The following is a 12,495-nucleotide window of genomic DNA, read 5'->3' as shown; positions in this document are numbered from 1 at the left end:
GCTCCATACAATTCATTATGGCCCCGGCCCATAGATGCTCCATATAAAGCTGTGCCGCCACATATAATGCTCCATACAATTCATTATGGCCCCGGCCCATAGATGCTCCATTTAAAGCTGTGCCGCCACATATAATGCTCCATACAATTCATTATTACCCCATAGATGCTCCATCCATAATATGGAGCATCTATGGGGCCATAATGAATTGTATGGAGCATTATATGTGGCGGCACAGCTTTATATGGACTCCATATAAAGCTGTGCCTCCACACGTAATGCTCCATACAATTCATTATGGCCCCATAGATGCTCCTCCATATAACGCTGTGCCACATATAAATGCTGCTGCAATAAAAAAATAAAAAAAAGACATACTCACCTCGACTCTCTGCCCGCCCGCTGGTCCTCACCGTCCCGTCTCTCCGCACTGACTGATCAGGCAGAGGGCGCCGCGCACACTATGTGCGTCATCGCGCCCTCTGACCTGCACAGTCAATGCGGAGAGACGGGAAGATGGAGGACAGGTAAATATGATACTCACCTGCTCCTGGCTCCTTCTCCCGGACCCGGACTGCGGACAGATGGTCTCCGCAGACTCCGGGCAGCGGCGGGCACGGCAGCTTCTGAGCTTCTTCACCAGCGGTCACTCGCTCTGGGTACCGCAGCGCCGGCGCTCATTACAGGATCCACGCAGCAGTCGCAACAATGCCGACGTGCCGTGCCGTGTATGTCCGTCGGGTCGGGCCCCCTCCCGCTCTGGGCCCCGGTGCGGTTGCATCGGTTGAACCGGCGGTATGTCCGCCCCTGATTCTGTTATTCAGACATTTATGTATTTAGGCCAAATAACTGCGCAGAAAGAACATACCAACAGGAAGTTTACTGAACTGCCCACATGTGAAACAAACATAGTTGGCCCAATTCATCAGAGCGTTTACCCAGAAAGTCTGGCATGAAAAAAGCTTTGAGACATTACAAAATTTTGATGCAAGATGATGTTCTGAAGTTAATTTCTTCCAGCTCCGACAAAGTCCACAGAGCTGGGGCGGGACAGGAGTATGGTGACTGCGGTTACTCAAATTAATGATGAGTGGCAACATTCGCTATGACACAAATCCTACTCCAGCAGGGACTCATCAAATTTTCCTGATTCATTAAGAGGCATGTGCAGCTTTATGAAACTGTAGCCTCCCACTCCAATCCGCCCCCTCATCAAGATTAGCGTGTAAATTGGGGCCATTGTCTTATGTTCCCTAGTTTTACATTTTGAATGTATGTTGAAAAAAATCATACATTGATGATAAAATCTTCTAGTGTGGTCCACAAATAAAAAAGTCTGTACTGACTTACCGATAACCTGCTAGAAGAGAAAACAAAGCAACTATTGGGGCCCAGGCAGTACTGCAAAGAAATCGTGGGGGATTGGTAAATGAGTATGGTTTTTTATTATTTTTTTTTTTATTCTTAGACCATGATGAGGTTGTTTATTTTCTTGGAAATAAGGTGTGGACAATCCCTTTAATCTGTTTCCTGTAGTGACAGATAGAGTCTAGCACTAAAACATATTAGTGGTCCCTGAACTCCAAGTGACATAATTTCTTACTGAAAATTAGTATTATAAGTAGGCAACTGGATCAAATTTATCATAATGTCTAAAAAAAAACATTTATATAGCGCCAACATATTCCGCAGCACCTTACAACACTATGAATAAATAATGCCTACGTTTGTTTGCACAGTTCAAAGCTTTCTGAACTCACCATAAACTTTCTACTTTGCCATGATGTTTCAAAACTTCTCTGCATATCATAGCAGCTAGCTACACAAGATTGTTTGTCGGACACAGTCGGATTCCCTTCACCTAGAGAAAGCTGTAAACACAGCACTGAACAGGCACTATGTATAAAGTAATAGGAAGCACTGACATTACTTCCTTCTCCAATTCCAGTGATCATGGGATCACTGTGTCTAATGAGGGAGAAGGAGCTGCTGAATCTTCACAGTCCCAGATTAGCTCTGTTATGCAGCCACAAGGCTTAGGCCTCTTTCACACTTCCGTCGTCTGGTGGCCGTCACAATCCGTCGGCACGACGTATCGACGGATGCGTCAAAAATAGTATAAAACGGATGCAACAGATCCAGTTTTTAGACGGATCCACTAGACGGTTCCGTCGAAAAACTGGATCCGTTACATCCGTCTTATCCATTTTTTTCATCAGTTTCATCCATTTTTTGGACGGATCCGTTTTCCATACCTCCAAATGGGAGGCTCCCAAATGTGATTGGCTACTGGAAAATAATGGAAACCTATATACTGAGTGTTTTAACACCCCATCTTTGAGAGGGTTTAGAGCGAGTGGCAGAAATGGAAGGAGTTCTAGCAAATATTGTGACCATCTATGCATCTATCCATCAGGCAGGTTGCTGGCAGGCTTCTTGCTTGTATGCTTCTTGCTGGCACATTGAGGAATGAAGCCACATGGCAGGTTTATATAGATTTGGGGCTGTCTGGCCAATTGGCTACTAAATACTGATTTGGAGCATGCTCAGTGTAAAAAAAATGGAATCCAGCGCTGGATTCTGTCATGTGATGTACCACGACGGATCCTGCATACATAGGCTTCCATTCTAGCCAATGACGTATGCCGCAGGATCCCTCGTGGCACGTTTTTCCAACGCAGACAAAAACGTTTCATTGTATGTTTTTTCCAGAAGACGTGTCGACAAATTCCGACGGATCCAGTGCACGACGGACGAAACGTGTGTCCATACGTCGCGATCCAAGTCTATGAGAAAATTTGCAGGATCCGTTTTTTCACAAAACGATGCATTATGACGGAAAATGAAAGACGGAAGTGTGAAAGAAGCCTACATTTGCCATGCAATTAGGTCTAGCATAACGGCCCTAATTACAGGGAAACTCTGATAAAAAACTTTAAAAAAATTAAATCTCCCCCAAGTTTTTTTATGACTTTATTGTGTGGGAAGCAAAATGTGAAAATAAATGAAAAAAATAAAGATTAAATAAATAAAAAGCAGAAAAAATAAATGAGTAAAAAGCCATTGCCAAACCCAATTGCTGTTACTACCTAACCTCCACCCCATCTAAAATAAAAACATGCATCTGATATATAAAAATAGTTGTTACAGAAAGTGGAAAAATAAAAATGTATTTTAGTGTTTCTTTGTGATCATAAAAAAATGTGAAAACAGACACCTACTTCTTTTATTTTCTCACCAATATCATTAGTATGGTCTTAGCATAACAATTCTACCCCACATATCAGGAAAAAAAGATGCAAAAATTATCTGAATATCTGAACAAGAGCATGTGTTGCAGCTCTTTACGAAAAAAAAAAGTGTGCCTGCTCAGTAATTGATGAAAATAGCCTGGTCTTGAACTGGTTAAGATATTTGTATGGAAGTTCAGATGTGTAGATAATGTTCTTTTATGTTTTAATGACTCTATAAGTCATCCACTATTTGCTATAAAACCTACAAAAAACAAAATGAGCAAAAACCCTTCAGTAGCTAAATAAGAAAAGCAAAAGAGCGTCTAAATAACTCAAGAGTTCTTAGTAACACTGTTTTTGATCAAAAATAGCATAAAAGCCATCCCACCTTTGGCAATGTGACCCTGATCAGGACGGTCCCACACTGTCTAATATTAAAAACCTTACCTTCTATCAGAGTTGACCCCAGTGTGTGAATAAGGGCAGACAAAAGGATCGGGTCCCGACCTGTGGACACCAGTCTGGGGAAGCCTTTAAATGTAATTTCCAGCTCAGGAGAAGGAGGCCACACCCGACTTGCACAGAATGCAAAAATACAAAGAAAAAACACAAAAATTAAGCTTGGTTTAAGTTGGTATACATGCAGCACATAAACGCATGTTCACATTGGCCATATAGTTTACAAAACCTACAAGAAACAAAATGAGCAAAAACCCTGCTGTAACATGTTTGTATGGAGGTTCAGATGTGTTGATAATGTCCTTTTATGTTTTAGGGAGCCTACAAGTCATCAACTATTTGCTATAGTCCTGAGAAAGCCAGCTGGACAGAACTGGAGGGAGATGTTGCTGAGCCCCTCGCAGGTCCGGCATGTGCCACGGTCATACTGCCAGCTTGCGTCCCATACAACAAATAGCGGCTACAGTGGGAAGGACGCTGGAACATTACAGAGACTCATTTTCTTTGAGAACCATTTTCTTCCTTTTAAAGGGTTGTACAAGCGTTAGAGAAATGAACAATGTCTTAAAGATTTATTAATACTAGGACAAGCAATGAGGCTGGCGAAGCTACTTCATCAACAAGGAATTTACAAAACAGGGAGATTTATAATACAGCAGCGGGCACAGAAATATCCGTACCATTGTAATGTAATTCTGCAAATGACCCCTGTTAGGGGTGTGATTACCAAGCGTGTATGCCGCGATCTGTTGTCATTCTAAAGGCATAATCTGGATGTTATTAATATAACCGTTCTGATAGACACGTAATCTCTAGTACACAAGACTCCTAAGTGTAAGAAGAAAGTGTAGTCCAACAAAATAAGCATATTTCCTAGAAAAGATGTCCTCCTCAAGCACTTCTAAATCAGTGTCCTTGTTATTTTATGCATGAAGAGGCAACAAAGACTTCATATCCCTATAAATGACAATTGGGCAGATTTTGATTTATAGATGTCACCAAAGGTTGTGGTGCACAGTGTTAGTGATCTCATTTGTGCACAATGGATGAACTTGATGGTAATAACATATATGTGCAACGTGGGTTTATGATCTGACTGGACGCAACTAAATGTTGTAGCCCATAACTGATTTTACATTGCTTATTTTATAGGGTCCCTTATCTACAGGGCATATATAATCACCATTTCTATAGCAATGGGTTCATTAACACCTAATGCCTGGCCACTACTATTTTTTTAAGTAATTTGGAACAGTTTCTGAGTTTGCAGCAATCGAGCAGGAACAGGTCACGAGCCCGGCTGTCAAAGAAAAAAAGGGAAGCCTAAAGAAAAGTTGGAAGTAGTTTGTAACTGCTTCTGTCTTATCTTTTCTAGGCAACAAGTAATATGTAGTGAAATCTGCAAACACATGAATTTGGGATGCACCACAGAGAACTGTTTTTCCATCTAAATGGTGCTCCGATGGATGAAAAAAAGAATTATAAAGAATTAATTTCCCCAACAGGTCACATATAGAGTGACATACATAAAAAATGTAAATATATGGTAAAAAAAACAATACAGAAAAGAATGTACACACTGCCAAGCCAACATCAACCCAAGAATATTATAGATCAAAAGAACCAAAACTAAACAATGAGCCCATTGTAATCTTTCATATTAGTGTCACTTTGCAAATTTAAAAGAAATATAGGTTCCTATTATTTCATGAACATTTTATCCTGATCAGAAAAAAGAAAAATGTTTACTCTGAAATGGTATCTAAAATAATTCTAGGTGTTTTGGAAAAAAAAGCAGTAATCAAGTACAGTATTTAACCACCAAATTTTCAAAATCATTAATAGCGTCTGGCCATTTAGGACTGAAACTTCTTGTTCATTAAGGGGTTCAATTCTAGAATGTATCCATAAGGTCCCGTTCAGACGTGCGTGTTGCATGTATGTGTTCTATCAGTATTTTTCATGGATACAACACATATGCATTATAATGTATGGGGCTGTTCACATGTCCATGTTTTTTTCAAACCGAAACACTAACACAAAGGATACTATATACATTTTGTGTTGCAGCTGTTTTTGGGCTGATATGGTGGTTTACAATATGGATGATGTTTCTGGCAGAAAAGGGGAATCCCTTATTTTCTGGTCATTTGCATTTTTTATAACTATGAGTGTGAATGGTATCATTAGTTCATATGTGAAAGATCAATTCATGGCCATGAAAGTAATTAACAATATTTAAAAGAATTACAAAAAATGGAAAAAGAGGGACAACAAATATAATTTAAAAAAATGTACAAATAATAATATAATATCACTTAACATCCATATTGGTAACAACATTTTTGGTCATAGCCACAACCTCTTTGAGAGGCCATGGTATTGCAATGGTCCATTTCCTGTCTCCCTAAATTGGAGATTGAGCTACTAAAGCAGCAGAAACCTACCAGAATTGCTGTTTTTGTTCCCTTTGCCAGCACTTGACTTTCGGATGTCTTCCTTTTTCCAGGAGCTGATGCATAGTTTATCTTGTGCAGGACCTGAGAGGAGGCTTAACACAGAGATTGAAGTTTGACATAAGGAGTAAAATTGTGTTCAGGGTCCCTAATAAATCCTTTGTACACCTCTGTTCTGTAACGGACTGGGGTGGGCATACTGTTGGAGCAGCTTGTGCAGCCACACAGGGGCCAAAGTGGTAAGGGGCCAACTTCCACCTCCAGAACAGTAAACAGCTTATGTCAAAAACACATTTGTTGGACTACAAAGAGCCCATATGGGGCCCTGGACAGAGGCCTTCTTCTGTTTGTGTCCATCAGGACATTTTTTCATTCATTTTTATGATGTTTTTCAAGACCACAAGTAAATCTTCGTTTCCATTGTTGCACGATAATTAGAGCCCCAACTGTATGTCTATTTATAAAAAAGAGAAATAAGTGATAAAATGGGAATACTACTACTACCTGAGTTACATGTTTGAAATTTTTGCATCCAAATTTCCAATCTTTTGAGATTCTCTTGATACGGTCTTTAATTTCATGGTATAAAGCTCTTGCCATTTCGAAAGGATTCAGTTCATTCATGAGAGAAAGGATGGAAATGGGACATTAGACAAGCTCATGATTCATATGTGAGCTTATATTTCACAGTGAGATTTATAAAAACTCAGATATTTTTGGCTTAAGTGCTTACAGCCAACAGATACCGCTGAGGATAATTTACATGTCTGAACTATCTGGCCTACGCCTTGTGTTCTGCAGAATCTTTTTTGTGTTCTTCTAACTTATTGAATTCCCTTTGACTTTCATCTAAGACAGTGATCTACTGGCATCTGTTCTTGATGTACTGCATTTTATTATGTGCATAAAAGTGCAAAGGGCCCTTCCTTTTACAATTACAGAGTATAATCAGTTTTACCTACAGGGTTCTACATGCACTCACATTTTACAGGTTGAAGGAAAAATATAATTTAATAGGCAGACAACCATGAAATATTAATAGGTTCAACATCAGGATGTAATCTGAATGTCAGCCGTGCATTCTACTGAATCAACCTCTACGTACATTTTGCTCCTTTGTGTGCCAGGAAGATCTGATTGTAAATTATCTTAAGGACACAGGTTCAACACATAATGAACCAGTCACTTATCTACAGAAACTGCTTTGTTACATGGACTCATAACGCTGCTCTATTGTGGTCACTGCTCCCTCGACCATTAATACTCTTCTTGTCCGTTCACAAAGGGTTGAACTAATCTGCACATTTATAAGAAGTAACTCTGTAAAGGGAACCTGTCAGCTGAATTGTGCTGGCCAAACCACGGGCAGCGTGAATCAGACCCTGGCTACATGATTGCAGCCAGGTATATTAGTGTCTGATCTAGTAAGGACCACAGCAATAGACCTGAATAGTCTAACACTGCCTCCGGACTGGATTTTCCCAGCATTGTTAGAGGTGATTGGGTCACGTCTCTCCCGTAGAGAGATCCCTGTCTTAACCTTGAGCAGCACTTAGCAGCACCAAAGCATTTCAGAGAAAAATATACCTGTTTGCAATCGTGCAGCCAGGCCCTGATTGACTCTGCTTTTGGTTTGGGCAACATCGATCAGATGAGAGGTATCCTTTACAGAATGATGTGTAGATTAAAGAAAATCTTTAATTTATATCATTTATTTCAGACAATATGGTAGTCAAGTGCTAGGTCATTTTGGCATTTTGTTAGTTCCCCATATACTGGTCCTGCATATGGTTTTTCACCTCTCCTGACATGTCCACTTTAAGCGTATGCTAGAATTCTAGATAATCTTTCCTTAATGCTGCTGTTGTCTTCGGTCTGGGGAGACCGATTTTGAACTTTGGTATTTTTTGGGGTGTTCAAGATGCGGTTCTGAAACTTGTGATTGATTGACTTAAATGAGGATGGGTCGGTCGGCCACGGGTTTCAGAGCCGCATCTTGAATATTTTAAAGAATATTGAAGTTCAAGGTCGGTCGTTTTTGACCGAATACAACAGCAGGGTTAAACCTCTGCTTGGTGGCAGCCCCTTTGTCAATGCTCCTAGAACGTTAAAGAAAAAATTGACAATTGCTTGTTACCAGTTGGGACTGTGTCCCTGTAAACTTAAGGTACCGTCACAATAAGCGACGCTGCAGCGATACCGACAACTATCCGGATCGCTGCAGCGTCGCTGTTTGGTCGCTGGAGAGCTGTCACACAGACAGCTCTCCAGCGACCAACGATGCCGGTAACCAGGGTAAACATCGGGTTACTAAGCGCAGGGCCACGCTTAGTAACCCGATGTTTACCCTGGTTACCATCGTTAAAGTAAAAAAAAACAACCACTACATACTTACCTACCACTGTCTGTCCCCGGCGCTCTGCTTCTCTGCTCTGGCTGTGAGCGCCGGGCAGCCGGAAAGCAGAGCGGTGACGTCACCGCTCTGCTTTCCGGCCGCTGTGCTCACAGCCAGAGCAGAGAAGCAGAGTGCCGGGGACAGACAGCGGTAGGTAAGTATGTAGTGGTTGTTTTTTTTTACTTTAACGATGGTAACCAGGGTAAACATCGGGTTACTAAGCACGGCCCTGCGCTTAGTAACCCGATGTTTACCCTGGTTACCAGCGAAGACATGGCTGAATCGGCGTCACACGCGCCGATTCAGCAATGTCAGCGGGAGATCCAGCGACGAAACAAAGTTTTGGACTTTCTTCCCCGACCAGCGACATCACAGCAGGGGCCTGATCGCTGCTGCCTGTCACACTGGACGATATCGTTAGCCAGGATGCTGCAACGTCACGGATCGCTAGCGATATCGTCTAGTGTGACGGTACCTTTAGATACTGTCAAACCAATGCTGACACTGTCAGATATGGTAGGGACACCGCCCTGGTACTGCCCAGCAGTTGTCCATTTATTTATAAATGTTCAGGAAGAACAACAGAGTAACACCACAGCATTGGATGACAAGTAGAGATGAGCAAATCAATGCGAAACTAATCCTTTTCTTTAGAAATTTCCAGAAGAATTTGGATGCTTGCTGTCATTTTGCTGTTTTCTTTTTAGGACGTCGCAGTGGTTAAAAATAATAACACTAATATAGATCTCTTTCCTAGACCCGAAACTTACCTGTTCTTACATTTCCAATGACAAGTGTTACCACTGAAATAACTGTATAAGGCCAACCATGAGCTTCACCATGAGAAGATCTCAGGACCAGTGTGGAGATCCACAAAGTTGGGGCAGTGTATAGACAGGTGGTGGGTGGGTCTAAGACAGGCGAGAATATGATATTTATTATATTTTAGCCTCTTGCCTCACCTCCGGGTGTCATGCTTTGGAGTCTGAAGAGACCTTATCTTGGTTGCACTTTTCAATTCAGATCAATTTTATTCGGATGGAACTGAATTTTCTGCCTGAAATGGGCGACTGCCCAAAACAAATTTTTAGAGATTTGATCACCTTTAGTTATAAGAAAATAGTACTCCAGAGGTGTTAACTTCATGGGGAATATAAGTATTGAGAAGAACTTGTTGACACATCATACATGGGAATGAATCCTAGCAAAGTGGAACTTAAAGGGACTGTCCACCATACAAAACATGTAGCTTTCATGTCCAACATGGTCTACTGATGAATTCCTCTATATAGCTAAATAGGATTCTGACCTCCGACACAGATGTCAAATTACTCTGTATATATGAGTAAAATGCTCTACTGCCAGCCTTTAAATGTCATGCAGTAAGATCCTAAGTACTCCGTAATATTAGCCGCCAGAATAGAATCATTTAAGATTGCTTTATATGAAAATATTGGATTAATCAAGCCATGAGCTACCTGTTGACTTCATGAGGAGTGAGGGATCAGTCTTCTATCATCTGGTCATCATCCTTTTATTCCGAGTTCCAATAGATGCTACTACTGCCTGCAGGTAATGCTGCACTGATGGTGGCACAAGCTCAGTTGTTTTTTCTAATAAAACAGAAGCAACATGTAGAGAAAGTTTACATCTATGGAGGATCAAGCAACGCTACATCAGTAAAAAGAATCCTGCATGTTTGAGGATTCTCCGTTCTAGCACTGGGAACATGACCACAAGTATGTGATTTGCATGCATGCTTTCACATGCCAATTAGCTGAATGCAATTGTAATGAGCAATGCCGGACACAGTGTAGTCAGAATGTGGCTGGAAGTCTACAAATCACATACTTGTAGCCACATGACTGCCCGCTCTTTGCACCGACACCAGAGTATCGACATAGTGTGCAGTACGGGCAATATGAGGTTTCACAACTCTGCAGTCACATAGAGTGACTGCAGACTTGTAGCCTAAAGGTACCGTCACACTAAGCGACGCTGCAGCGATACCGACAATGATGTCGATCGCTGCAGCGTCGCTGTTTGGTCGCTGGAGAGCTGTCACACAGCGACCAACGATCCTGAAGTCCCCGGGTAACCAGGGTAAACATCGGGTTACTAAGCGCAGGGCTGCGCTTAGTAACCCGATGTTTACCCTGGTTACCGTTGTAAATGTAAAAAAACAAACACTACATACTTACATTCCCGGTGTCTGGTCATGTCCCTCGCCTTCAGCTTCCAGCACTGAGCGCCGACCGCAAAGTACAGCGGTGACGTCACCGCTGTGCTGTGCTTTACGGCTGGCCGGCGCTCAACAGTCAGTGCGGGAAGCTGAAGGCAAGGGACATGACCAGACACAGGGAATGTAAGTATGTAGTGTTTGTTTTTTTACATTTAACCAGGGTAAACATCGGGTTACTAAGCGTGGCCCTGCGCTTAGTAACCCGATGTTTACCCTGGTTACCAGTGACGACATCGCTGAATCGGCGTCACACACGCCGATTCAGCGATGTCAGCGGGAGATCCAGAGACAAAATAAAGTTCTGGACTTTCCCCAGCGACCAACGATCTCCCAGCAGGGGCCTGATCATTGGTCGCTGTCACACATAACGATTTAGTTAACAATATCGTTGCTACGTCACAAAAAGCAACGATATCGTTCAGTGTGACGGTACCTTAAAGCCGGATAATCTTGTTTAATACCATTACCAACATAGTATGTGGGGGTTTTTGTTGTTGTTTTTTTTTTCAAGAAGTTGCTTTTTGGCCAGTCATATGAGTTTTGGTAGTTTGCCTATAATTTATTAATAGCACAGTCAACAGTTTAATGATCATCTAATTGTCCCATGTGTCCAGAAAGTTTGTACAGATTTCCATAACCACATTTATATAATATAATTAACTTCAATGAGTAACAAACACCTGTTGTGATATAAAGTTATCAAAAAGGTGAAAACAAAGCACCTTCAAAAAAATTATGTTAAGGGCTCATTCAGACATCCGTTTTTCTTACACAAGTGCTATGAGCGTGTTTCACTGCTGGAACTCGTACCTATAACAAAGGTTTGGTCTGAGTGGTTCTTGGAAAATGGCAGAGACTTGACTGATATTGTTCCGAGTGTCAGATCTAAATCGGCAATGTAAATCTATGGGTCTATGGAAACAAATGGGACAGTACTCGGATGCCATTCAGCTGCCATCCAATTTCCACGGATTGTTGCATTGGAGAAGGTGGAGAAACTTTTTTTTTTCATATACAAGTAAAAGTAATAAAAATCACACAAACCCTTATTAAAGTCACTGATGAAACGCTGTATGTTTTCTCGTACATGAAAAACACTGATGCTTGAATGAGGCCTTATTAGTTCATGTTGTAATTAAACCCCCAAAGAATAAAGCTGATAAACTAGGGGGGGAGGTGTCTAATAGTAAGTAATGTATCAATCTCTTCAAGGTGACTCAGATCCATCAACAGGGCACATGTCCTGAGCTGGATTCGTTTTATGGCACCTTTCTAAGAAAACAATAAAGTGGTGGAAAACTATTAATAAAGCAGATCTCTGAAATGACTTTCACATTTCCAAACTATTGGTTGGAAGAACTGGCACAGGGTCTTTAGAATTTTGCCCTATTTATGAAGAGTTGGGCCTCCTTCACACTTCCGTATTTCCATTACATGTGGAATCCATTATATTCACAGCTACCACATCTATCTATTATACCCTATGATGCTGTGCACATGTCCTTGTTTTCACACGGACTGTGTATCCATCTGTCCTTTTTTTCCAGCACCATGGATGACAAGGGCCAACACAAGTCTATGGCCCCCGTGAAAAACACACACAGTGCATGGGTGCCATCCGTGTGCCGTCCGTGTGCCGTCCATGTTTACCATTGCAAAGTATAGGAGAGGCTTTGTCATTTATTTTTTCTTCATCCATACCGGGAAAAA

The 12,495-nt window shown here is 41.5% G+C and overlaps 1 protein-coding gene across 1 annotated transcript in view; it reads left to right on the top strand.

Annotated features, from left to right (window-relative positions):
• Positions 1-5,943, top strand: part of KLHL14 (kelch like family member 14) — a 119,769-nt gene extending 113,826 nt beyond the window's left edge. The window contains exon 9 of the mRNA XM_069728959.1: positions 4,009-5,943. Within this exon, the coding sequence (XP_069585060.1) occupies positions 4,009-4,149 (141 nt within the window). The 3' untranslated portion in view covers positions 4,150-5,943. The remainder of the gene's footprint in view (positions 1-4,008) is intronic.
• Positions 5,944-12,495: the final 6,552 nt, after the last annotated feature.

The sequence above is a fragment of the Ranitomeya imitator genome, chromosome 6 (genome assembly GCF_032444005.1).
Source record: "Ranitomeya imitator isolate aRanImi1 chromosome 6, aRanImi1.pri, whole genome shotgun sequence".
Classification (NCBI taxonomy): Eukaryota; Metazoa; Chordata; class Amphibia; order Anura; family Dendrobatidae; genus Ranitomeya; species Ranitomeya imitator.
Note: the sequence above shows the minus strand (reverse complement) of the source record. Positions and strands in the feature narration are given on the sequence as shown.